The 26945-nt window shown below is 37.4% G+C and overlaps 2 protein-coding genes across 4 annotated transcripts; both read left to right on the top strand.

Moving 5' to 3' along the window:
• Positions 1 to 2700: 2700 nt before the first annotated feature.
• Positions 2701 to 26118, top strand: LOC146479914 (CD63 antigen-like). 3 transcript variants are annotated; one of them, XM_085110783.1, is made up of 8 exons: positions 2701 to 2840; positions 3458 to 3547; positions 19013 to 19213; positions 19968 to 20042; positions 20929 to 21030; positions 21651 to 21797; positions 24246 to 24329; positions 25567 to 26113. In XM_085110783.1, the coding sequence occupies exons 2-8, from the start codon at positions 3467 to 3469 to the stop codon at positions 25885 to 25887; spliced, it is 1011 nt and encodes a 336-aa protein (XP_084966909.1). In that variant the 5' UTR covers positions 2701 to 2840; positions 3458 to 3466; the 3' UTR covers positions 25888 to 26113. The 3 variants fall into 3 exon arrangements, with proteins under 3 accessions (XP_084966909.1, XP_084966907.1, XP_084966908.1); XM_085110781.1 differs by having other exon boundaries at positions 19013 to 19216; positions 25567 to 26110; XM_085110782.1 differs by lacking the exons at positions 2701 to 2840; positions 3458 to 3547 and adding an exon at positions 16360 to 16449 and having other exon boundaries at positions 19013 to 19216; positions 25567 to 26118.
• Positions 6328 to 13088, top strand: LOC146479915 (CD63 antigen-like). The gene is made up of 5 exons (XM_085110788.1): positions 6328 to 6402; positions 6945 to 7046; positions 7655 to 7801; positions 9593 to 9676; positions 11029 to 13088. The coding sequence occupies exons 2-5, from the start codon at positions 7014 to 7016 to the stop codon at positions 11311 to 11313; spliced, it is 549 nt and encodes a 182-aa protein (XP_084966914.1). The 5' UTR covers positions 6328 to 6402; positions 6945 to 7013; the 3' UTR covers positions 11314 to 13088.
• Positions 26119 to 26945: the final 827 nt, after the last annotated feature.

The following is a 26945-nucleotide window of genomic DNA, read 5'->3' on the forward strand; positions in this document are numbered from 1 at the left end:
TCCGTTTCCTTCCTTTCTTTCATGCTTACGCACAGTTTTCATGCTTTCCGTGCAAATTGAGCCCAACGTTGATGATAAGTATCAGGGTTGGCCTGCTTTTTCTGAAGATGAAAGTGAATTTCAGCCACGCTCACAAGCGGGGGATTCAGCGCCCATTAGTCGGGTTAATTCTTATTCCAGTTTATGAGAACAGAATATACGGAATGAAATTCCCACAATAAATACCTCTTCTGAAAATTATTTGACTCGTCTTGACCGAGGTGAGAGCCAATACATCTACTCACCATGAGTAGGTTTTACTTACAGTTACTTACAGTACGGACCGAGAAAACGAGGTTATTAAGGTATTTATTATATCTTTAAGGTTTATTGGGCGCGCGGGAAAGGAAAAACTTTCAAATTTAGCGGGCCGTACAGTGAAATACGGCCCGCAAAATTGACCAATCACACCGGGCGTAGTAACTGAGAGATAAAATAATGAATGTTCTGAAAATTATTTGACTCCTCTTGACCGAGGTTAGAACCAATACAGCTACTCACGCGTTTGTTTGTCAATAAACATGCCAGAACACGAAGCGAAATTTACACTGCCTATAACTGCAAGTTTGTGGCCTAATTAGCACCGCTATTAGGCATATTTTTTGTACAGTAATGTTAGTAAATTGTAATAGTGTAGGTGACAATTTCAGTTTCAGAACAAAAAACCCGCCTGAGTAAGTCAAACTAGTTCGAATTTGTGTGGCAAATTGTAAGGACCAGATTTTAGTTCCCGATACTAGGTCTTTTTCCTCCGTCTAAATGGGTGATTTGCATGAATTACAGAAAGGAATTATCTTCGTCATTTGTCCCGTGACAGTTTTTCTCGCGTGAGCTGACGTCAAGGCTGCAATAAAGGGCGAGGCGGCATGATTTCTTTTAGCAACCATAAAAATTATGGCGGCTTTTGAGGTTTTGTGGTGAAAATTCCTGACTTTTCATTGACCCGCGCGAAGACTTGGGGTATTTTTTTTTTTTTTTCGAACATTGGTCTTGGACTCTTGGTCTTTGAGGCATGAACTCCTTGGTACTTTTCATGTTGCTGAAACTTCTTTTTTTTTTTTTTAACAAACAATCTCCATTCCAGAAACTACGGGGAGACTAATTCGTGTGAGCGATTATGGGATCGTTATTTTAGCTTTTATTACAGTTGATGCGATGTCTTACAAGATTTTATCAACTTAATAAATGTAGATGTTTGGGTAAACAGGTGGAAATTGCAAATAAGTCAGTGCATTTCTCGGCAGTAAGTTGTATAGGATACTCTTTAGGTGAACAAAATCTAACAAGAGCTACGCTACCCTGAGAAAATACCAAAAAGGGCTCTTGTTCGTCGGCGCCATATCCTTCTGTCTACACTCACCGAAGTGGGGAATTCCGTATGTCACGCGCGCTTGGTTCGTCTGTCCGCGTGGGCTTGGGAAGGAATCCGTCCGGTTGGAAATGAAGGCGGAAGAGGATATGTCCTGTACCGACTGTATCCCGTAAAGGACGTAAAGCGGTTGTACACGATGTATCACAGCCAGATCAGTACAGAAACGACATTTATGTCTCTGATTTGAAACAAGCTACAGTCTACTAAGAAGTTGAAAGGTACGGAAACCGCCTCTTATTCATTTATACTGCGGCAGTAAATTCATTAGTACGTTACAAGGAAATCATATCACATAAACACGGGGTTGTGATTTGTCTTCCAGCTAATGGAACAACCAGGAAACCTACTGAACGTTTCAATCAAACGTAGACCATTGCACGTTGGATCTTGTGTCGAACTCTTTTGATCTACCACAACTCATTTTAAAACAAGAGACATGGCAGTAAGCTCATATACTTACGCGCCTAAACAAAGGACAGAAAATGTTGATCGAGAAGTGTCCATTACAACACAGTAGCATCTGAATGCCATTTATAAGTGCATATAATGGCTATACTTCCCGTATTATAAAGAAAGTTTGTCTTCGGTACACGCAAAGAAACGCATGCAACATATTTATCCACCGTCTACGAAATATGTTGAAAATCGAAAGTGAATTTTGAACGAGCAGACAACGCCTGTATGCAAATTTAACATATTAACATATTAAGTTTGTCACGCGAATTGAAAGCACAAAGTTCGGGGAAAAAAAGTAAACAGTGGGGCACTCTATTTTACGTACTTTAACGTCTGTAAATTTCTGCACGTATTGTGAAGAGTAAATTATCGCTTTCTTATCAAGTATTTTCTTACGAGTGAACGATAGTGAATTATAAACAGATCACGCAAACCTGGTATCATCCTTTGCGCGGGATATGAACACAGACAATGGAATAATGCATCTACTTTTGCCGCACTTCGACCATAATTGATTTCATTGATGTAAGTTCTTACTGCATTCGTTTGAGAGAGTTGTTTTTAGAAGCACGATTTTTTCCGTCAGTCTGTTAATACAGGATATAAAACGAAATGCAAATACTTGCCCAAAGATTTGGATGTGATATTTGATAGGTACCGATTTGACAGTTCAAGTCAAAGTTGATAGCAACAGAAGAATTTACAATCAGCCGTTGTCGTGAAGAAGATATCAAGTGGCACACCACGCGTTTGGGCGGAAATTTGACGTTTTCTTGTTAGTTTCCTTTGCGATTGCGATTTCAATCCAGAGATAGTGGAGGCCACAGTCAACTATACTTTCGACATTATTCGTTCTGATTCAGTTACGTGCGAAATGTGATAGCGAAACAACATTGTTTTTCACATTACTGAAGGAACACAGTCAGTTTTGTTGGATCTGTCGGCCTTGTCAGGCTGAGATCCAGTTTAGAAAGTAAGTATGATATCCGAATTTGCTTTCGTTTATCTTTGCCTACTATTGGTAGTTTTTCTTCTTCTGTTTTAAAGTTTTAGCTGAATCACTTTCGAGATTGTATAAAGTGAAGATATCTATCCGCAAGTGATATTTGGTATTTACTTCCTTATACTGTGTCTTTTATGTTGCCATGGCGCGCAAATTCCTCTAAAATAGCTTGGCTAGTTTAGTTGGGCGAGCTGGGGGACTAAATTTGAAAAAGGGCACTAATTTATGGGCCTTTAAATCGTGGCTAAAATATACAGAATAATCCCGAGTTATAGTTGAAAATATGTACACTGAATTACAGACGAATAATTAACGTCTGGGATTTTTTTGTCATATGTTAATGTGTAAATATTTTAAGTGTTATTTATAATTCTAGCAGAGTATTCAAAGAGCAGAAAAGAAGGGTATGAAGAACTTTCCATTTTCAAAAATGTTGGCTGCTATATACAGTGTCCGTACATTTCTGGAAAGTGAGATTTATTAGAAGGATGTGTTTTAATCGGTGTAATGCATGGGTTTACTTCTTGACTGGTGTGAAAATGTATAGTCTCTTTCTCATGCTTATTATGATTTCTTTCTTTTTGTAGGCCATTCCTATGATTAAAATGTCGGCAGAAGGCAGCTACAAAATATTTCTTAAAAGAAAATGCCTTCCATTCATAACAGTTTTTAACTGGGTAGGTTTAATAATTTGTGTCACAACAGTAACATGTATCCGCTGTTTAGGTTTCTGGTGTCTAGTAAGTAATTTAAAGTTCTACATTGATTTAGGAAGACCTGGCCTGAGCAAGGGTTGAATTAAGTGTAGTGTTAAACATGAACTGAAAAAGGCTGTATTTCCCTTGTGAAATGTGACAGTGTAGCTGCTTACAAGCTGTCACCCATGATTTCCCATAACAGTGGAGGTCTAGACAAAGAGTAGCCTCTTGTTTCTATGAAAGATAGTCAATTAGAGCAAGTGAAGAGTAAAGCATGAACTGAAAAAAATGGCCATATTTCGCTTGTGAAATGTGATCTGTAGCTGTATATAATAATTTAAGCTGTCATCCATAATTTCCCATAATAGTAAAGAGATAGAGGAAGAGTCATCCCTACTCATATCTTAAAAGTATACTGACCTATAGTTGGGGAGATGGATGACAAATTGTCTCCTGTGAGGAAATACACACAAAATGCAATACGTGGGCTAGGAGGCACTGAGAAAAATTATTTTCTCTCTTCCCCTGCACATCAGCTCTTGTCGTAACAGGTGATTTTTGCACGCACTCTAGCACATGCATCTTTCACTTGTCCTACAGTATACTATCCTGAAGAGAGATTACAAGAGGCTACTCTTAGTTTGTGGGGAAGGAGGACGGGGGCGCATGAACTTCCCATTTCCATACCTTGATGTCCCTGACATTTCCATACCCCTTCCTTGACAACTTTTGGCCCACTGCACATTTTCTGTTGTAAAATATCATACAGGTTTCTGAAAATAATTGGAGGATCCTGAGATAAATAGACCCCACTTCAGCATTCTAGTATGTTGGATAATGATGCCTTTGGCTGAAGTTTGCTCTTGCAATTTCACCATTACCCTCAAAGCAAACTGTTCACTTTGTGGACAAATTATCTTGCGCATTATCACCTATTTTTAGTGTCACTATGAATAGCTAAAAACCTTTTTGTTTCAATGGAATCGTCAAAATAATGGTTTAGTTTTGTTTACAATAACCCTACTAGTGCACAGAAACTACTATTAATTATGTTTGGCTGTGGATAGCTAGGATGGAAATGGAATGCAACTTGAAAAGATTGGCCAATTTTTTCAAGTTCTTCCTGTGTATTTTAAAGAAGTCGCTAAAAATCATTGAGGGTTTGTTCTTCCTGGGAGAAAAACCTTAATAATTTCTTCCCGATGCTGTAAGAGCAGTTTCATGTTACAAAAACAGCTTCTTTGTCAAATATTTGAGAAGTTTTGACCAAAGTACAGCAAATTGTCGTGAAAGTGACCCTTTAAATGTGAAAAAGTTTTCTTATTTGTACCCGTCTCTCACAATTTTCATTTTGTGCTGGATATGAGATGACAGATAGCCAACTAGGCACGTAGCACTGAGTTGGCTACAATCATCTCATATCCAACAAATGTGAGTTGAATAATTGTGTTATAAAGATAACAATCAAGGAATATTGCTAGATCTTGTTAATTTTGCTTTGCAAGAACAACCAGAAGACAACAAATGTTTACTTTTTCTCAGGTATGGTATAATGGATGATATACCATGGCCGCTAAGTCAATCAAATCCCTGGAATCGCGTTATACAATGATCCAGTTTTTAATAATAATTATTAATCCACTTGTATTTGTTGGATATGGTATGATTATACCCAACTCGACGCTACTGACCTTCGGTTGGCTATCTACATGTATCAATCCCATATCAAATGCAAATCCATGCTCTCATGGAATAATTTTTAATTGTCCTTATTGACTCACTTTTTTTCTTTTTGAAATTGTAGGTGGCTGGTATTTTTTGGATTATAGCTGGTGCTATAGTTATTTCTCAAGAGAAGACCCATGCAGCAGTTTCAAGCCTGCCAATTCAGAGAGCTCCTGCTCTTCTTCTTGTTGCTGGAATTTTAGCCATTTTGGTGGGATGTGTCGGATGCTATTGTTTGAGGAAACCAGACTTTGATGCTATTAAGAAACCAGTGATAGTGGTGGTAAAGGAAGCTTTTTGGCATATTTATAACATGGTTTTTGGAAAACATAGTTATCAATGTTATAATAGTTATATATAGTTTCTTTAAGGCCCCTTCTTTCAACTTTCAACTTAATTTTAAAAATGGTTACAAAAAGATATGGCAGGACTGACCTGCAAAGAGCACTTTCTAGTCTAGGCGGGAAATAAAAAATGGGTAAAAAATTAGATAAATAAACAGACAAGTAAATAAATTAACTAATAAGAGGAAAAGCAATATAAAAATGCCAGTGATGTAAAGAGAAAAAGAGGAGCACATTTCATAAGGACAGAGAATATGTACAGTATGTTTATAAGTACATCATCTTTTTTATGTCTGTCTGCATGGCAAGCAAATATTTAGAAAATACTTAATAAATAAAGATTATGTTTAACTCTTTAAATGAAATTGTTGTAGCTGGAGATTTTTTAACTTAAAACTATTTACCAATCACTGGTTCTTTGTTATGTGGTTTCAAATAAAAATGATATAACCCAAACAGGACATGAGAGGTTTCACAAATCTTGAATCTGATGCAGAGACAATGACTCGTTTGCAAAAGGTTGGTCATTCGTTTGATTCCATCTTTTGGTATCAAGTGATAAGAGTGCTAATATTGATCCGTCAAAGAATAAGTGATGGGAAGTGCTTGAAACTGTTGTGAGCCACCTTAAATTATACCATTCATACTAGCAACTTACTACTAATATTATTATTGCATTTTTATTTATAGTTTATAATTCTGCTTGCCCTGGCATTTATTATTGCTTTGGCTGCTGGAATCCTTGGAATGCTTCACCTCAAAAAAGTAGGTTTAAATTTTTTTATGTGTACCTTAACTATTTAAACCAACATGAATTGAGTGCTTAGGAAAAAAAGTTAAATCAGTTCAATCTAGGAAATGTTAAACACTGTCTGAATTCATTGCTATTTAAGTACAGTCATTTTTAGAACTAGAATCATTTGAATAACAACTACAAACTTATTAAATAATCAAACCATGTCTAAGCAGGTTTAAAATGTATCATTTGATGACTTGTAGTGTCATTATTACAAAGAGCAATGAATCACAGTCTAACAACAATGGCATAACCTTGTCCACTAGATAGGCACTATAGTCTGCCACGTACTTCTCTCATCAGTGCCAAGGGGACTAGGCAACACTAGAAACGGTCAGCTAGTCAGCAAGCCATTTCCACTTGCTGGAGTTATTTTCATATTTTGGCCAACTTCACATCATTGGTAAATAAACTCAAAACTAAATATGTGTAACTAGACTTGAATTATGCACTTTCTAAATCTGCTGATTTTCCAATGTTTTTTTTCTGAATTGCAAACAACTCTGACCAGGTGAACAATGAATTTGAAGCAGACTTCAAGAAAATGATAGAAAAGTATGGAATAACTGGACATTAAAAGATGCTAGTAAATATTGACAGACTACAAAAAGAGGTAAATTTTATCAAATAATTTATTCTAGGCAGGGTATAGTTTAAGTAAAGTCACACCACATGGAAGTATTAATAGCTTAAAATCAATGGAAAGTCTTTAGACCCTTGTCTCTTCATGTACAATGCAAGCATAACATTAGCCCTCTGAAATGAATCATTACTCTATATCTAAAACAAGACGGGTTGAGGCATTCACTATCAGGTTTGGATTTAAGCTGACCAAAAAACTAAATGTCTTGGGTGAGTACAGTGTTGGCCAAATGATAGCCTGTAAGTGACCAACAACAGGAAAAAGAAACAAACAATGTAGTCAAGTGGTTCTGTTTGGATGTTGCAGAGTTTTTCTAATGCCCAGCAATACTAGTTATGCTAATTAAGTTACAAGTTGGATTCTGGCGTAACAAAAATATTGGTGCATGCCAACTTACCCTCCCTTGAGTCTCACGATTTAACCAATATAACCACTGCTCCTACAGTAGTTCACTCGCCAGAGATTGTTACACAGGTCTCAAGACAATAGAGGTTGGCTGCCTGTGATGAAATATTTTGTTCTTGGTTTTGTTGTGAAGTTCCAATGATTTTGTTACAATTTTTTTTATTATCATTTAGGATAAGTGTTGTGGAGTAATCAACTATGTTGATTGGCGAAATACGATATACAGTGGACACAGATATGATAAAGTTCCAGACAGCTGCTGTAAACAAGAAGAACATGCCTGTGGGTTTGAGTTTGAACTGAGCAACATCAACCACAGGGTAAGTTCCAAAGTTGTTTGCTTAACTGCCATATATGTGACACCTTATATACAATACATTATTACATACCTTTATTCAAAGCACAAGAAAATAGGAGAACCATAACCAGGATTCATAATAAGAAATATAGAGTTACCTTCAATGGATAATAATGGTGTGTTTGAAAAATGAAACATAAATTAAGAACTAAACTTAATTTAAAACGTTAAAAGAATTACAAAAAACGCTATGAAAGGGAGTTTAGGAGGTGGGCCTTATGTTGAAAACTCCCCACAAAAGAATAAAAGCTAGAATAATATATATACTGTACATTAACTAGGAGCTACATGTCTGGGGCAAGAAAGACCATCTATTATTTAACACTTTGAACAATTGCTACCTTTGACTGGTTCAGTCAAAGGTAGTGACCGCAGCCTTGTAAAAAAGGGAGATTTTGGCTTCTGGGATTTCCATTGCCTGGTGAAGATGTTGCTGGGATTTGCTGTGGAAAGCGAAATTCCTGGTGGCAAAATTTTGGTAGGATTACAGTTGGAATCTCAACAAGAAGTGCAGTTTCAAATTTCCACCAGCCAAACTTTTCCAGAAGTTGCAGAAGGAAGTGAAATTCCTGCAGGTAGCCAAAATCTTGCCAGCATCCCGGCACAAATGAATCTCACCAAGAGGACTGCTGTGAGATATAAAAAATTCTTAACTTAAAGCAAGAAAGAAACAAACAGTGTATGTTTCCAAGCTCTTGTCAAATTTTGGCTTGCTTGGTGATGCATCCCAAAAAACTTACCTTTACGGCGATAATTAATTTTGCTACCTTTGATATGTAACAGTACTCAGCGAACAATGTACTTATAAATATGTATTAATATTATAACATGAACAAATGAGCCAAAGTTATTAACAATGAAGTTGGTCAAATTATAGTCTTCTGTGTATTTTCACTTATGCCAATTAAAAATACAACAAAACGATACCTGAAATAGTCATCATCGGCTTTCATCTTACCTTGTATTTGTTTAAATTTGTCAGTACCTTATTTGGTTAAGGTGATAAGTCTGACATTTCTGAAGGAAAAAAAGGACAATTTCAGTATTTTTGTGAGGTTAGCACAGTTTGTTGATTACCAACTCAGACAGTGCAAGGAAAGATTTCCGCACTGTCATACTAGCTAGTACCAACCCTCTTCCACAAACGGGCTGAAGCTGCGAGGGTGAATAAAGTCAGTCAGAAAATGTATAAGCTCACATAATTACTATATGGGGCTGTGCCGAAATGTTGCCGAGAAAATAAATTTATCGACAAACATTGAAGGTCGAGAGCTTACTTGAATCCCGTGTTTGCGGTTGTTGTCATATTTCTGCAGCTTTTTGCTTTTTGCCGACCTTGAAGCCTCATCAAAAAAACCTTCAGCATCTTGTTTTCCCTTCCAAATGGCTCTTGGAAAGTCGTCATTGCTTTATGTTTCCGAGGCAAACCATCTTTTGCAATTAAAATTAAAGAACAGGGGGTATAAATTTCGCGATAAAATGGGTCGCTTCGCCAGGTGTCGGCCGCCTTGTTTCGCGTTGGCGGCAACTTCGCGCCCGCCCCTTTTCTGCCAAGCGCAAAGCCGACGACTGAACTCTGAGGGGTCCTCTGAGGGAAGAGAGCATTCTCGTCCCCAGAGCCTTCTGTCCCTCTCAGCCGGCAGGGCCTTCACACGAGGGAAAGGCTCTGTGGGCGAGAATGGGAAGAGAGAAAATAGCTTTTGGAGTGGGGAGAGACAACTGATTTATTCAACGTTTGCTATTGTTTTATTAGGGATGTTCTGCGATTGCTGTGGATACGATGACCATCCACTTGAGGCTTGTCGGTCTTGGTGGCATCATCCTCGGGGTGTTAGAGGTAAATACAACCTAGATCCTGCAGTTGTATAACAAGGAAACCACTGATGAAAGTGGTTACTTTGGAGTAGTATTTGATAAATAAGAAGGCCTTAGCTGAGTAATGATGGTAAGGGTCGCTAATGTTTTACAAATGAACACCCCCACGGGCAATTTTGGTTTTTTTGAGATGTTAATTGATACAGTGAAACCCGGTTAATACGGACAGCAAGGAGACATGCCAAAGTGTCCGTATTAAGCGGGCTCCCAGAAAAACATGGAAAAACGTCACGGACGCATGTTTTATCGATAGCAAGACTAAAGCAGACATTTTTACGACACGTTGTTAAATTGCTTAACTGTAACTGTAACAAGTTCAAACTAAAGAAACCTTACGCTCAAAATTCCAAAGTAGTGTACAGTGTATACTACTTTGGAATTTTGTAGTTAGTGGTAAACAATCTCTTTTGCTGGTGAATAAATGAGAATGATGTATTAATCAGTAAATGACACAGGCATACTCGGAAAAAATCCGAGTGTAACTCGGGAATATTGTTCAATGAGCAAATTTCTAATTTGTTATTTTAAGGAATATTATTTTTGTCAAATATGTTAATTCTTGCCTCAGCGAAAGCCTGCAAATTGCGAAATTACGTGTTTTAAATACTCAAGAAATACACCATTTTCAAAATCGTTAATTTTGAACACCACAAAAAATATTTGCCTTAAGCCACAGGAAACGATCCTTTTAATTATCCTGTAACATATCGCGCGGCAAGAGAAAATAAAGGGACAGAGAGGGGAACTAGAGGTGCTGGCACATCGTCTAAACGGAAGTCCGTTTTCCATTCAGTGTGACGTCACGGGAAGTCACCGGAGCGTGCCAACGTCGCATTGAGTAATGGCAGCTGCTGAATGTTCAGTATGGCTTTCCTAAGTGGCGTTTACTGGCGTCCAGATACTTTTGCGGATGTCTCGGGAAAGAGTCTTTCGTTTACACGACGTCTAAAACTAAAACTTAAGTGAAATTCAAATATCCCAAGGGTTTTCCGGGGGGCCTCCCTCCCCGTCCACTTGTTTTCTCTTGCGCGCGGACAATTTTTAATGAATCAATGCATGTTGCGGCAACACATGGTAAGTTTTTAATCTGCTTTCTATAACGTTGCCGCTTCAAAATTTTGCTTTAAAAGTTGTCCACGCAAAACGTTGCGTTAAAAATTGTCGTTAGCACTTGTCCCGTAACATCGCCTTTATTGAGGTAAAACTTCATTTCAATGGCCACTCTTTAGGATTTTTTGCACAGACTAAATCCCTTATTACATTGCCAAGCGTAATGGGATCGGAGTAAAACTAAAAACGTTTCTTTCTTTACAGGCCATCGTTTGCATCAGTTTTGTTTGCTGTTACCTTCGTGAAACGTGCTGCCCATCACAAAACAAAGCTCGGGTAGAGGTTTCTTATCGAAAGACAGATAGCAAGTTAGAACATGAAACGGAAGAACGATATACTCCCCCGCCCGCTGCACACCATCCACGGGACACCGATGCACCTAGTCCAAATGGACCAGAGGCTACTCCTGGGAGAGTAACGAGTCCGCAGGGTAAACTTCCACCCTTAAGAAAGACGCCGCCCATTGCCAAGTCTCCGATCGATTGTTAGAGGCCCTCTTACAAACTATGCCATAATTTCAAGTCAATCTAAAAGATTCAACATTACCAACTACATTCTCTTCCAGAAGAAATGGTGTATTAAAACGTCTTCAGATTTACAAAAGCTAGTAGTATGTAAACGTCTGGGAGTATTCGAAGTTTTCATTTTATTTTTTTTTCCAACAGTAAGCAGTTGCTTGTCACACAACACATTATTATTATTATTATTATTATTATTATTATTATTATTATTATTATTATTATTATTATTATTATTATTATTATTATTATTATTATTATTAGAAACATTGTATAATGCAATTCTAGGGATTTGACTGGCCTAGCGGCAATGGTATATGAGCCATTATACTCGAGAAATTAATGCCATTAAATCGTCCTCTGGTCTTCCTTGCCAAACGAGATTAAATTAGCAAGATCTAGCAATGTTTGTTTGTTGTATTTAAATAAAACAATTATTACACTCGCGCTTGTTGGATATAAAATGATTATACCCAACTCTGCGCTACGCGCCCCTCGTTGGCGTTTTCCAGGAACGAGCGTTGGACATGAGATAATAGATAGACCACAAGCGCGAGTGGAATACCTGTTTTTTAAAACAGCCAGGAAATGTTGCCAGCTCCAGCTGATTTCATTTCGCAGAGAAAGGCCGACAGTTCTTTCTTGAGCATGGCATATTAACTCATATACCATGGTCGCTAAGCTAATCAGCTAATAGCTGTATGTGGTTTATCAAAACATTAATAGGTTGCCTAATACTGCAACGTAACTTTGATAAATCATATTTTATTCAAAAATTAATTTTTTTTAAGTTGTTACTAAGTGTCTCCCCCAAAACAACGTTGCTCTTGACTAAGTGCCGTATAAAAAAGTCGAAATATGTACTGAGAATTAGCAACAAACACGGATGGCTTGCAGTTCATATTGTACGGTGATAAAGCCACGTGAAGTAGATGGCAAACAGAATAGGCCTTATCACGGTTTTCGACGCCATTTTGACGAGTAGGCAAACACGTCTGAAATAACAGTGTTTGTATGGAAATCCAATGTCAAATAACTTTCATAAAACATCGCTTCTGAAAAATTCATGAATTGGTAACTTTTAGCACTTGTGAAAGGATTTTAAGAAAAACATTTGGAGGGATGTAGCTGTGCCATAAAGAGTCCAGTCGTGTTTTGAACTTTCCATACATTTGTCTGTATTTTTTTCCCGCGAACTATTTTTAGTAGCAGTTCACGACTGGTTCGCTGTACAGACAAATGTATGGAAAATTCAAAACACGACTAGACGCTTTCTAGCACGGCTACATCCCTCCAATTTTTTCTTAAAATCCTTTTACTAGTGCTAAAAGTCATGAATTTTTCAGAAGCGATGTTTTATGAAAGTTTATTTGACATCGGATTTCCATACAAACACTGTTATTTCAGACGTGTTTGCCTACTCGTCAAAATGGCGTCGAAAACCGTGATAAGGCCTATTATTCCAGCAATCTTATCTACATACACATGTACATTATTTCCTGGAATAATTGTGAATATATTTACTCCTCGTATGTAGAGGCTTTATATTATGTTTAAGTTCCTAAATATTCAGTGTAAAGGTAATGTATTGTATATTGACTATTTCTCTTTATTTCTGTAGATATGTGATAAAAAAGGATATTATTTAGAAGTATGATACTAGATTTATCTAAAAAAAAGTTGCATATAGAAAATTAATCTGCATGTGAGAAAAATATCAGGAATAAATTAGCTAAAAGGCCTCAATCTTTCCTTTCTTTTTTTCATGCTTACACACAGTTTTCTTACTTTCCGTGTAAATTGAGCCCAACGTTGATGATAAGTATCAGGGTTGGCCTGCCTTTTCTCAAGATAAAAGTGAATTTCAGCCACGCTCACAAGCGGGGGATTCAGCGCCCATTAGTCGGGTTAATTCTTATTCCAGTTTATGAGAACAGAATATACGGAATGAAATTCCCACAATAAATACCTCTTCTGAAAATTATTTGACTCGTCTTGACCGAAGTGAGAGCCAATACATCTACTCACGCGCGGTTTGTTCGTCAATAAACATGCCAGAACACCAAGCGAAATGTACACTGCCTATAACTGGTCTAATTAGCACCGCTATTAGGCATATTTTTTGTACAGTAATGTTAGTAAATTGTAGTAGTGTAGTGTAGGTGACAATTTTAGTTTCAGAACAAAATACTCGCCTGAATAAGTCAAACTACTTCGAATTTGTGTTGCAAGTTATAAGGACCAGATTTAGTTCCCGGTCCTGGGTGTTTTTCCTCCGTCTAAATGGGTGGTTTGCATGAATTACAGAAAGGAATTATCTTCGTGATTTGTCCCTTGACAGTTTTTTTCCGTGTGAGCTGACGTCAAGGTTGCAATCAAGGGCGAGGTGGCATGATTCCTTTTAGCAAGCATAAAAATCATGGCGGCTTATGTTGCTTTAATGGTGAAAATTCCTGAACACGCGGATTGTGATTTGTCTTCCAGCTCCTGGAACAACCAGGAAACCTACTGAATCAGGGATGTTTTAATATATCGTTACTATCAAACGTCGACCATTGCACGTTGGATCTTATGTCGAACTCTGGTGATCTACCTCAACTCATTTTAAAACAAGAGACATGACAGTAAGCATGCAACTTATTCATTCATTGCCTACGAAATATGTTGAAAATCAAAAGTGAATTTTGAACGAGCAGACAACGCCTGTATGTAAATTTAACACATTAACATAATAAGTTTGTCACGCGAATTGAAAAGCACAAAGTTTGGGCAAAAAAGTAAACAGTTGGGGACTCTATTTTACGTACTTAAACGTCTGTAAATTTCTGCACGTACTGTGAAAAGTAAATTATCCCTTTCTTATCAAGTATTTCCGTACGAGTGGATAGTTGAATTATAAATGTATCACGCAAACCATTCGTTAAAAGGGTTGTTTTTTTTTTTTTTTCCGTCAAAACGGAATGCTTGCCCAAAGATTTGGATCATTTGACAGGTACCGATTTGACAGTTCAAGTCAAACTCAAGTTGATTATAGCAACAGAAGAATTTATAATCAGCCGTTGTCGCGAAGAAAATACCAGGTGGCACATTACGCGTTTGGACAGAAATTTGACGTTTTCTTGTTAGTTTCCTTTAATCCAGAGATAGTGGAAGTCACAGTCAACTGTAGCTTTCGACATTATTCGTTCTGACTCAGTTACGTGCGAAATGTGATAGCGAAACATTGTTTTTCACGTTACTGAAGGAACACAGTCAGTTTTGTTGGATCTGTCGGCCTTGTCGGGCTGAGGTCCAGTTTGGAAAGTAAGTATGATATCCGAATAGGCCTTGTCACGGTTTTCGACGCCATTTTGACGAGTAGGCATTTCCCTGTATTTTTTTCCCGCGAACTATTTTTAGTAGCAGTTCACGGCTGATTCGCTTTACAGACAAATGTATGGAAAGTTCAAAACACGACTGGACGCTTTCTGGCATAACTACATCCCTCCAATTTTTTTCTTAAAATCCTTTTCCTAGTGCCAAAAGTTTCCAGTTCACGAATTTTTCACAAGCGATGTTTTATGAAAATTATTTGACATCGGATTTCCATACAAACACTGTTATTTCAAGCCTGTTTGCCTACTCGTCAAAATGGCGTCGAAAACCGTGATAAGACCTATTTGCTTTGTTTATCCTTGCCTACTATCGGTAGTTTTTCTTCTGTTTTAGAGTTTTAGCTGAATCACTTTTGAGATTGTATAAACTGAAGATATCTATTCGCAAGTGATATCAAGTATTTACTTCCTTATACTGTGTCTTCTATGTTGCCATGGCGCGCAAATTGGCCTTATCACGGTTTTCGCACTTGATGAGTTTCTGGTTATTAAATGGAAGAAAGATCCTCGCAGTTGGTACGCAACTTAATTTAACGAAAAGAAAGCCTGGAAAAATTCAAGCTTGAACCCATGACCTCTGTGATACCGGTGCAGTGCTCTACCAACTGGGCTATGAGGCCAACTGGGAGCTGGTCATATTGTGAGTTCGTAACCCGTGAAGGATGAATAAATGAATGTAAATATATGAAGCATATATTTTGAACTGCAGATGAAAGTTCAAATAGAAGAAAGATCCTCGCAGTTAGTACGCAACTTAAGCAGTTGCGAAGAAGCTGCGATCTTCTTTTTGATCTTTCATCCGCCAGGGCACCCAGACAAACGTCATCGCGCCGCCTTCAAGCCCTTGTAGGTGAACACGCACAAAGACAAACGCACTTGCACCGGAATCGCACCACCGTATTAACACTTGCTATGCGTCCACCGACAAGATGCTGTCCGAGCTTGAGCTCAGGTTCTGAGCGGAAATGACCAGGAAATACTCTGTGCTTTTGGAAATATCCGGCTGTCATAGAAACATCTGATAAAGACAGCTTCTCCCGCGTTGCTAAATTTGACAAAATCGACGGCGAGATTCTGGAAGCCGAGCAGAAAATTACGCGAGTTTTCGTCGTGTGCGCGGATTAGGCTACGTGACTGTTTCAGAAATCAGCTGGAGACGATACACGAGAATGATCCATTTGATATGTTTCCAGGGTTTTCTAATGTGGTATACATGTCCTTGCAGTGTTACCTATTACATCGTGTTCTGCAGAACGATCATTCAGTGCGTTTCGCAGATTGAAAACTTACCTCCGCAGCACCATGGTGCAACAACGTGTCAGTACTGATCGCACTAATTAACAATGACATGGATCTTATCATTGATATCTTCGGCCGTCGAAATGGCAGAGACAACTATTTTTTTTACGTGTTTTATGAGCTCATATGGATAGATTCATATGTAAGAATATTTTCTCTTCTGTTTCTTTTCGACTGTTTCTTAAAAATTGGGCAACTTACGAAAATTTTTTGAGCAAATGGTTCCTCCCCCCCTCCCCTGGCAAAACATTGCCCGTACTCCTATGTTAATTCTTGACTGGTATGAAAATAGCATTAGTATAGTCTCTTTCTCATGCTTCTTATAATTGTCTTTGTTTTTATAGGCCATTCCTATGATCGAAATGTCGGCAGAAGGCAGCCACAAAATATTTCTTAACAGAAAATGCCTTCCATCCATAATAGTTCTTAACTTGGTAGGTTTAATAATTTGTGTCACAACAGTAACATGTTTCCGCTGATAAAGTTTCTTGTGTCTAGTAAGTAACTAAAAGTTCTACGTTGATTTAGGAAGACCTGGCCAGATCAAGGGTTGAATTAAGTGAAGTGTTAAACATAAACTGAAAATTTCCCTTGTGAAATGTGACAGTGCAGCTGCTTACACCCTGTCACCCATGGTTTCCCACAACAGTGGAGGTCTAGACAAAGAGTAGCTTCTCGTTTTTTTTTGAAAGATAGTCAAGTAGAACAAGTGAAGTGTAAAGCATGAACTGAAAAAAATGGCCATATTTTGCTTGTGAAATGTGATCTGCAGCTGCATATAATAATTTAAGCTGTCATCCATAATTTCCCATAATAGTAAAGAGATAGAAGAAGAGTAATCCCTACTCATATCTTTAAAGTATAGTGACCGGGAGATGGATGACAAATTGTCTCCTGTGAGGAAATACCCACAAAATGCAATATGTGAAGTAGTTTCTCTCCACCCCTGTACATCGGCTCTTGCTGCGATGGATGATTTCTGCATGCACTTTAATACATGCATCTTTGACTTGTCCTACAGTACGTATACCATCCTGAAGAGAGATTACAAGAGGCGACTCTTAGTTTGTGGGGAAGCCGAAGGGGACATGGAGTGGAGCTTCCCACTTTCTATAACCTTGAGTTCCCTTAAGTTTCCATACCCCTTTCTTGACAACTTTTGCTACTCTTCACATTTTCTGTCGCAAAATATCATACAGGCCGGTTTCCGATAATAATTGGAGGATCCTAAGATAAATAGACCCCACTTCAGCATTCTGGTATGTTGGATGATGATACCTTTGGCTTAAAGCTTGTTCTCACAATTTCACTATTGCCGTCTGAGTAAACAGTTCACTTTGTGGATAGTCTTGGGCATTAATTATCCTCTGATACCAATGAGCCGCATTAAGGCATTTGTTTATTAAAGGAGCAGTGTCACCTATTTTAGTGTCACTATATGACTGAATAGCCAAAAACGTATTTGTTTCAATGGAATCGTTAAAATAATGGTTTAGTTTTGTTTACAATAACCCTACTAGTGCACAGAATGTTTAATGGTTGAAAAAAAGAAATTCATGGCCAATTTTTTCAAGTTCTTCCTTTGTATTTTAGAGAAGTCACTAAAAATGGATGAGGGTTTGTTCTTCCTGGTAGAAAAACCTTAATAATTTCTTCCCGATGCTGTAAGAGCAATTTCATGTAACAAAAACAGCTTCTTTGTCAGATATTTGAGCAGTTTTGACCACATAACAGCAATTCGTCATCACAGTGCCCCTTTAAATATGAAAACGTTTTTCTTATTTCTACCTGCCTTTCACAATTTTCATTTTTTTATGCCCCCTGCCCCTGCCCTTCTCTGCATGCCAGGGTTTGCGGTTTGCCTTTTTTCTCTGTCTTCACATATGACGTTTATCATTACACAAACTACTTGGCTGGAAAGTTTAGGGGTAAGAATTAAATAAGGTTCAAAAATCACTTCTGATATACCAGTATCAACAAGAAAGCCCAAAATAAGCAACAAAAAAAGCGTTACTTCAACCCGTACATTTTCCATAGCTTGAGATTTGGCAAAATGTGGGCCCACATCAGTTCCATATCATCATCCAATCTTCCCATACCATTTCCACGCATGGGTCAGATATGGCCCAACCTTTGCCATAGCATTCTCATACTTTTTCTTTGGTGAGGGCTCCCATGATTTCTGAAACACGGCAGACGAAATGGCATGTACCATTTCTTTATCCATTACATGGAATTTCTGGGTCTTCTGTGCAAATGGTAAGCATACATACAGTCATGGCCTATTAAAGGTATGTGATTGGTTGATTGGTCATTACAGCTGTCAATTAAGGCCACTTTCTTAAGAAGCCCTGAATGATGTCCAAAAACCAGGCCACACAGTAGCCTAGAAATGTAGATCAGTATCTGAGCCATTGCACCATACCCAAGAAATAGCAACTATATAAATTGTTTTCTGGTTGTTCTTGCAAAGCGAAATCAGTGAGATCTATATTTCTTACTACTTTTTAATAAAACAATAATTATTCTATGAGTGGATCTTGGATATGAGATGACAGATAGCCAACTAGGCAAGTGACACGAAGTTGGTTAGAATCATCTCATATCCAACAAACGTGAGTTGAACAACTGTTTTACAAAAATAACAATAAAGATATATATTGCAAGATCTTGTTGATTTTGCTTTGCAAGAACAACCAGAAGACGACAAATGTTCACTTTTTCTTAGTTATGGTATATAATGGATGATATACCATGGCCGCTAAGTCAATCAAATCCCTAGAATCGCAATATACAACAATCCAGTTTTTAATAATTATTATTAGTCCACTCGTATTTGTTGGATATCGGTAGTATGATTATAGCCAACTCAACGCTACTCACCTTCAGTTGGTTATCCACATGTATCAATCCCATTTCCAAAGCAAATTCATGCTCGCATGGAATAATTGTTGATTGTCCTAATTGACTCACTTTTTTTCTTTTTTGAAATTGTAGGTGGCTGGTTTGTTTTGGATTATAGCTGGCGCTAAAGTTATTTCTCAAGAAAAGACCCATGCAGCAGTTTCAAGCCTGCCAATTCTGAGAGCTCCTGTTCTTCTTCTTGTTGCTGGAATTTTAGCTGTTTTGGTGGCATTTGTCGGATTCTATTATGCAACGAGACCAGACTTTAATGCTATTAAGAAACCATTGATAGTGGTGGTAAAGAAAGCTTTTTGGCATATTTATAACATGGTTTTTGGAAAACATAGTTATCGATGTTATAATAGTTAAATATAGTTTATTTTAGGTCCCTTCTTTTTAACTTTCAACTTAGTTTTTAAAATGGTTGGAAAAAGATATTGAGGGACTGACCTGCAAAGAGCACTTTTTAGTCTAGGCGGTAAATAGAAAATGGGCAAAAAATTAGATAAATTAACAGACAAGTAAATAAATTAACTAATAGCTAGGGGGAGAAGCTATACCAAAATGCCAGTGATATAAAAGAGAAGGAGAAGAGCACATTACACAAGGACAGAATATATGTACCAAATGTTTATAAGTACATAATCTTTTTTATGTTTGTCTGCATGGCAAGCAAATAATAAAAAAATACTTAATAATTAAAGATTATGTTAATAACACTTTAAATGAAATTGTTGTAGCTGGAGATTCTTTAACTTAGAACTTTTCTACCAATCAGTGGTTGTTTGTCATGTGGTTTCAAGTAAAAATGATATAACTCAAACAAGACAAATCTTGAATCTGATGCAGAAACAATGGCTTGTTTGCAAAAGGGTGGTCATTTGTTTGATTCCATTCTTGTGTTATCAAGTGATAAGAGTGGTAATATTGATCCGTCAAAGAATAAGTGATGGGAAGTGCTTGAAACTGTTGTGAGCCACCTTAAATTATACAATCTATATATACTAGCAACTTACTACTAATATTAATATTATATTTTTATTTATAGTTTATAGTTCTGTTTGCCCTGGCATTTATTATTGCTTTGGCTGGTGGAATTTTTGGGATGCTTCACCTCAAAAGAGTAGGTTTAAAATTTTTAAGTATACCTTAACTATTAACCAACATGCAGTGCATGCATTAACCAATATAACAGCTTTTTAACCTTTGTAATTTTTTCAATTTTATTGTAAAAAACTATATAATTCAACCCTCGGGTTGCAATTTAATTCAATTCAATTCAATTCAATTCGTTTATTTTTGCCATTAACCAAAAAAATACAACATAAATACATTATAGACGACACACAATATTCTTACTATTACAATGTTCATACTTAACTATTTACAATATTAAAAGGGTTAAAGGCTAGGAAGCCTATATAGAAGCCGGGGGCTTCTTAACTATAGGCTTCCTAGAACTATAGGATAAACCATCTATAAAGCATCTATCTATCCATGAATTGAGTGCTTAAGAAAAAATGTTAATAAAATCATTCCAATGTAGGAAATGTTAAGCACTGTCTGGATTTATTGCTATTTAAGTACAGTCATTTTTAGAACTAGGATCATTTGATAACAACTACAAACTTATTAAATAATCAAACCATGTCTAAGCAGATTTAAAATGTACGATTTAGTGACTCGTATTTGTCATACTATCACAAAGAGCAATGAAACACAATCTAGTCTAACAAAAATGGCATTACAACCTCGTCCACTCGATAGGCACTATAGTCTGCCACGTACTTCTCTCATCGGTACCAAAGGGACTAAGCAACACTAGAAACGGAGCTTAAGTCAGCAAGCCAATTCCACTTGGAGGAGTTATTTTCACATTTTGGCCAACTTCACATCATTGGTAAATAAACTCAAAACTTAGCATGTATAACTAAACTTGAATTATGCACTTTCTAAATCTGCTGATTTTCAATGTTTTTTTTTTCTGAATTGCAAATAACTCTGACCAGGTGAACAACGAATTTGAAGCAGACTTCAAGAAAATGATAGAAAAGTATGGAATAACTGGACATTACAAGATGCTAGTAAATATTGACAGACTACAAAAAGAGGTAAAGTTTACCATAATAATTTATTCTATGCAGGGTATAGTTTAAGAAGTAAAGTCACACCGCATGGAAATATTAATAGCTTAAAATCAATGATGTCTTTAGACCCTTATCTGTTCAGGTACAATGCAAGCATAACATTAGCCCTCTGAAATGAATCATTACTCTATATATATGTTAAACAAGAAGAGTTGAGGCATTCACTATCACGATTGGATTTAAGCTGTCAAAAAAACTGAATGTCTTGGGTGAGTACAGTGCTAGCCAAATGATAGCCTGTAAGTGACCAACAACAGGAAAAAGAAACAAACAATGTAGACGGAGAAGTGGTTCTGTTTGGATGATGCAGAGTTTTTCTAATGCCCGGCAATACTAGTTATGCCAAGTAACAAGTTGAATTCTGACGTAACCAAAATATCGGTGCATGCCAACTTAACCTACTTGAGTCTCAAGATTTAACCAATATAACCACTGCTCCTACAGTAGTTCACTCGCCAGAGAATCCTACACAGGTCTTAAGAAAATAGAGGTTGCCTGCGACATGCCTGTGATGAAATATTTTGTCTATTTTGTTCGTGGTTCTGTTGTGAAGTTGCAATGATTTTGTTGTGATTATCATTTAGGATAAGTGTTGTGGAGTGATCAACTATGTTGATTGGCGAAATACGACATACAGTGGACACAGATATGATAAAGTTCCAGACAGCTGCTGTAAACAAGAAGGACATGCCTGTGGGTTTGAGTTTGAACTGAGCAAGATCAACCGCAGGGTAAGTTCCTAAGTTGTCTGCTTAATTAAGTTTCCAGTAACTGCCATATATGTGACACCTTATATGTAACACATACCTTTATTCAAAGCATAAAAAATAGGAGAACTATAACTGGGATTCATAATAAGAAATATAGAGTAACAGTCTGTGGTTAAAATGATTTGTAAAAGATTACGAGCTTTTGGTTACCTTCAATGGATTATAATGGTGTGTAAAAAATGAAACATAAATTGAGAACTAAATTAAGACTTTAAAAAAATTACCAAAAAACGCTATGAAAGGGAGTTTAGGAGGTGGGCCTTTTGTTAAAAACTCCCCACAAAAGAATAAAAGCTAGAATAATATATATACATTAACTAGGAACTACATGTATAAGGCAAGAAAGACCATCTGTTGTTTAACACTTTAAACAATTGCTACCTTTGAATGGTTCAGTCAAAGGTAGCGGTCACGGCCTTGTAAAAACGAGAATGGAGATTTTGGCTTCTGGAATTTGCATTGCCTGGTGAAGATGTTGCTGGGATTTGCTGTGGAAAGCGAAATTCCCGGTGGCAAAATTTTGGTAGGATTACAATTAGAATCTCAACAAGAAGTGCAGTTTAAAATTTCCACCAGCCAAACCTTTCCAGGATTTTCAGAAGGAAGTGAAATTCCTGGTAGCCAAAATCTTGCCAGCATCCCGACACTAATGAATCTCACCAAGAGGACTGCTGTGAGATATAAAAAATTCTTAACTTCAAGCAAGCAAGAAACAAACAAACTGTGTAACCAAGCTCTTGTCAAATTTTGGTTTGCTTGGTATGTAACAGCAACTCTTCGAACAATGTATTCTCAAGTGTGTTAAGGCATGGCTCAAGGCCACAATTGGGTAAAAAATAGAAACGGTTATAACTCCGCAGAAATTTACTGAAAGACCACCAAACTTGGTAGCGACACAGAAATTGATGACCTTAACTCAATATTAACCTGGGTCTTGAAAATAGATATCACGTGACCGGTTATGATTGTTTATTTGCCCAAACAGAAAATAGAAAATGGGGCGCCGAGTTTATAAATGATGAATATCGATTAGGACGTTTTTCTTACTGTATGGTTATGCCTTACATGAATCTGTCCTGAATGGTTGACTTCAATGTTTAGTTAACAGATTATTTAAGAAAATAGGTCACGTGACTTATTAAACTTCCTAATAATTTTTTAATAAACCTATTCCATTTAGGACAGATTTAGTTACTACACGATAGGAGCTACAAACACACTTACTAAGCTCCAAGTCACAATGAACCATTCTTGCCCCATTTGACAATTTGTTTTGAGCGCAATTGTGACGTCATCAAACACGTGACCACTATTCTTGTGCCTTAAGAAATTTAAGGTCGCTGAAATACGTCGATTTTAAACTTATGGCCACTCTGGGGATTTAAAAAACATTGATTTGAAAGATAGGTAGTTTTAAATTTGCGGGGGGTCTTAAGTAAAGAATAAGCCATGCCTTAACCCCGTGCGTGAGTTTATAAATATATATATCATAACATGAAGACATGAGCCAAAGTTATTGACAATGAAGTTGGTCAAATTATAGTCTTCAGTGTGTTTTCACTTATGCCACATAAAAATACCGTATTTTCTCGATTAAAGGCCCCCCGCGTTTATTTAAAATTCGGCAGTTTTGACCCGGCGTTTTTTCGAGGCCGACGTTTAATCGGGGTCCGGCGTTTATTAATGAAATGCGATTTTCAGCCATTTTTCCAGCTTGATTTATTATTACCGATCCTCGGAAACCTAGGGACAGTTTGTCAGTGCTGGACGAGTTTTCCCTGGATTACCCGAAGTTACAGTATTTCATGGTACCGTACATACGGCACGTGTACCATGTTGCAATCAAGATTTGTATCACTTATTTCGCTGTGCAGCAACTATTCCAGTTATGTTACGCCGGTATTTTTCCTTTGAACGGTTATTAAAATACCAAAACAGCATACCGTACTTGGTATGTCGTAACATTGCCATTCAAGAGGTTACTATTTACTTGTAACTGGTCCTTGTGACCTCGACCACATAATAAACGCCGGGACCCCGATCAAATGCCTGGGCCCCGATTAAACGCACCCGGCGTTTATTTAAAAATCAGCAGTTTTGACCGGCGTTTATACGAAGCCGGCATTTAATCGGTGCCCGGTGTTCAATCGAGAAAATACGGTACATCAAAACGATACCTGCAATAGTCATCATCGGCCTTCATCTTACCTTATATTTGTTTAAATTTGTCAGTACCGTATTTGGTTAGGTGATTAATCTGACATAACTTTATGCATGCACCACTGTCATACTTACCAGTACTAACCCTCTTCTACAAACATGCTGAAGCTGCAAGGGTGAAAAAAGTTTGAGTTTGCGTAGGTTTTGGAGTGGGGAGAGACAACTGATTTATTTTACCTTATCTATTAGGGATGTTCTGCGATTGCTGTAGGTACGATGACCATCGAGTTGAGGCGTGTCGGTCTTTGTGGCATCATCATCGGGGTGTTAGAGGTAAATACACTGATCTAGATCCTGCAGTTGTATAATAAGGAAACCACTAGTGGAAGTGGTTACTTTGAGTAGTATTTGATAAATAAGAAGGCCTTAGCTGAGTAATGATCGTAAGGGTGGCTAATGTTTTACAAATGAACACCCCCACGTGCAATTTTGTTGTTAAATTGCTTAACTGTAACTGTAACAAGTTGAAACTAAAGAAACCTTACGCTCAATAGTCCAAACAGACTTCTGACTTCGGACTTCGGAAACAAACAAACATCCTACATACTGCTAGGATTGGAACGTCAATGTGTGGCATATGCACAATGGAAATGTGATGGAATATGTTAAGCCTGGTGAATAAATGGGAATGATGTATTAGCATTAATCAGTAAATGCTGGTAAATGACACAGTGTCAGAAAGGATGTTATTATTTTTGACAAATATGTTGATTCTTGCAAAAGCCTCCAAATTGCGATATTACATGTTTAAAATACTCAAGGAATACACCATTTTCAAAATCATTAATTTTGAACACCACAAAAAATATTTGCCTTAAGCCACAGGAGACGATCCTTTTAATTATCGTGTAACATGTCGCCCGGCAAGAGAAAATAAGGGGACAGAGAAGGGAAGTAGAGATGTTGGCTGCGATATGTTAATTTCACTTAATTTATTTTTAGACATCGTCTAAACGGAAGTTGGTTTCCCGGGACGTCCACGAACGGTCAGTGTGACGTCACAGGAAGTCACCGGAGCGTGCCAACGTCGCATTGTGTAATCGCGGCTGTTGAATTTTCAGTATGGCTTTCGTAAGTGGCATTTACAGGCGGTCAGATACTTTTGCGGAAGTCTCGGGAAAGAGTCTTTCGTTTACACGACGTCTAAAGATAACTTAAGTGAAATTCAAATATCCCAAGGGCTATACGTGGGTCTCACACTAATTTTCCCCTAATTTTCTCTTGCGCGCGGGCAATTTTTAATGAATCAATGTATGTTGCGGCAACACATGGTAAGTTTTTAATCTGCTTCTAAAACGTTGCTGCTTCAAAATGTTGCTTTAAAAGTTGTCCACGCAAAACGTTGCGTTAAAAATTGTCGTTAAAAGTTTTCCCGTAACATCGCCTTTATTAAGGTAAAACTTCATTTTAATGGCCACACTTTAGGATTTTTTGTACAGACTAAATCCCTTATTACATTGCCAAGCGTAATGGGATCGGAGTAAAACTAAAAACGTTTCTTTCTTTACAGGCCATCGTTTGCATCAGTTTGGTTTGCTGTTACCTTCGTGAAACGTGCTGCCCATCACAAAACAAAGCTCGGGTAGAGGTTTCTTCTCGATGGACTGATAGCGAGTTCGAACAGGTATCAGAACATGGAACGGAAATACGATATACTCCCCCGCCCTCTGCACGGCCTACAGCCGAAGCCGCTGCACACCATCCAAGGGACACCGATGCACCTACTCCAAAAGGACCAGAAGCTACTCCTGGGAGAGGAACGAGTCCGCAGGGTAAACTTCCACCCTTAAGAAAGACGCCACCCATTGCCAAGTCTCCGATCGATTGTTAGAGGCCCGCTTACAAACTATGCCATAATTTCAAGTCAATGTAAAAGATTCAACAAATTACCAACTACATTCTCTTCCAGAAGTAATGGTGTATTAAAACGTCTTCAGATTTACAAAAGCTAGTAGTATGTAAACGTCTGGAAGTATTCGAAGTTTTTCCAACAGTAAGCAGTTGCTTGTCACACAACACATTTTATTATTATTATTATAATTATTATTATTATTATTATTATTATTATTATTATTATTATTATTATTATATGAGATGTTGATATTTTACAATTTTATGACAGCAAACTGTAAAATCACTCAGGTTTTAATAGAATCAAACTGTATCTAGTAGATTTTATTCTTGTAAATAATAAAGTTATCATTCCATTGAAAAAAAAATTATTGTTATTATTATTATTATTATTATTATTATCATTAGCGTTGCGTGACGTTTCAAAGCCAGAGTTTTAAAGTGTGACTGTCCGGGTAATGAAAATTTGAACAGGGCCTTTAGAGTGTATTTTATGTAAACTGTGACTTATCCAATCACACCGTAAAAAAGTATGGCCGCCAACAGGCGCACAAAAGGGTTGCTCTTTTTTATGATTTTGGATAAATTTGGGTGCAACTTGATAACAAAGCTTTGTCAGGGAAATCTACCTTTAGGATAATAGTCTACCATAGTAGTTACATGTCATAAAATACTGCTTAAGAAAAGATCTTCTCTACTTAGCTTGCACCACGCTGCTAGTGTGTGTGGTCTTTATAGTTTAACCAGGGGATAAATCTGCTTATTAGAAACATTGTATAATGCAATTCGAAGGTTTTGATTGGCCTAGCGGATATGGTATATGAGCCATGCCACTAAATCGTCCTCTGGTCTGCCTTGCCAAATGAAATTAGCAAGATCTAGCATTGTTTGTTTGTTTGTTGTATTTAAATAAAACAATTATTACACTTGCGCTTGTTGGATATGAAATGATTATAGCTGACTCTGCGCTACGCGCCCCTTGTTGGCGTTTTTCAGGAACGAGCGTTGGACATGAGATAATAGATAGACCACAAGCGC

Source organism: Pavona decussata, unplaced genomic scaffold, assembly GCF_977016875.1.
Source record: "Pavona decussata unplaced genomic scaffold, jaPavDecu1.1 SCAFFOLD_58, whole genome shotgun sequence".
Taxonomy (NCBI): Eukaryota; Metazoa; Cnidaria; class Anthozoa; order Scleractinia; family Agariciidae; genus Pavona; species Pavona decussata.

Bases quoted from the DNA above. Each gene is read 5' to 3' on its own strand.
- LOC146479915 (XM_085110788.1), top strand. From the start codon at position 7,014: ATGCTAGTAAATATTGACAGACTACAAAAAGAG. The intron at 7,047-7,654 runs GTAAATTTTATC...ATTATCATTTAG, and splicing joins TTGACAGACTACAAAAAGAG to GATAAGTGTTGTGGAGTAAT. The intron at 7,802-9,592 runs GTAAGTTCCAAA...TTGTTTTATTAG, and splicing joins TGAGCAACATCAACCACAGG to GGATGTTCTGCGATTGCTGT.
- LOC146479914 (XM_085110781.1), top strand. From the start codon at position 3,467: ATGATTAAAATGTCGGCAGAAGGCAGCTACAAAATATTTCTTAAAAGA. The intron at 21,031-21,650 runs GTAAAGTTTACC...ATTATCATTTAG, and splicing joins TTGACAGACTACAAAAAGAG to GATAAGTGTTGTGGAGTGAT. The intron at 24,330-25,566 runs GTAAATACACTG...CTTTCTTTACAG, and splicing joins TCATCATCGGGGTGTTAGAG to GCCATCGTTTGCATCAGTTT.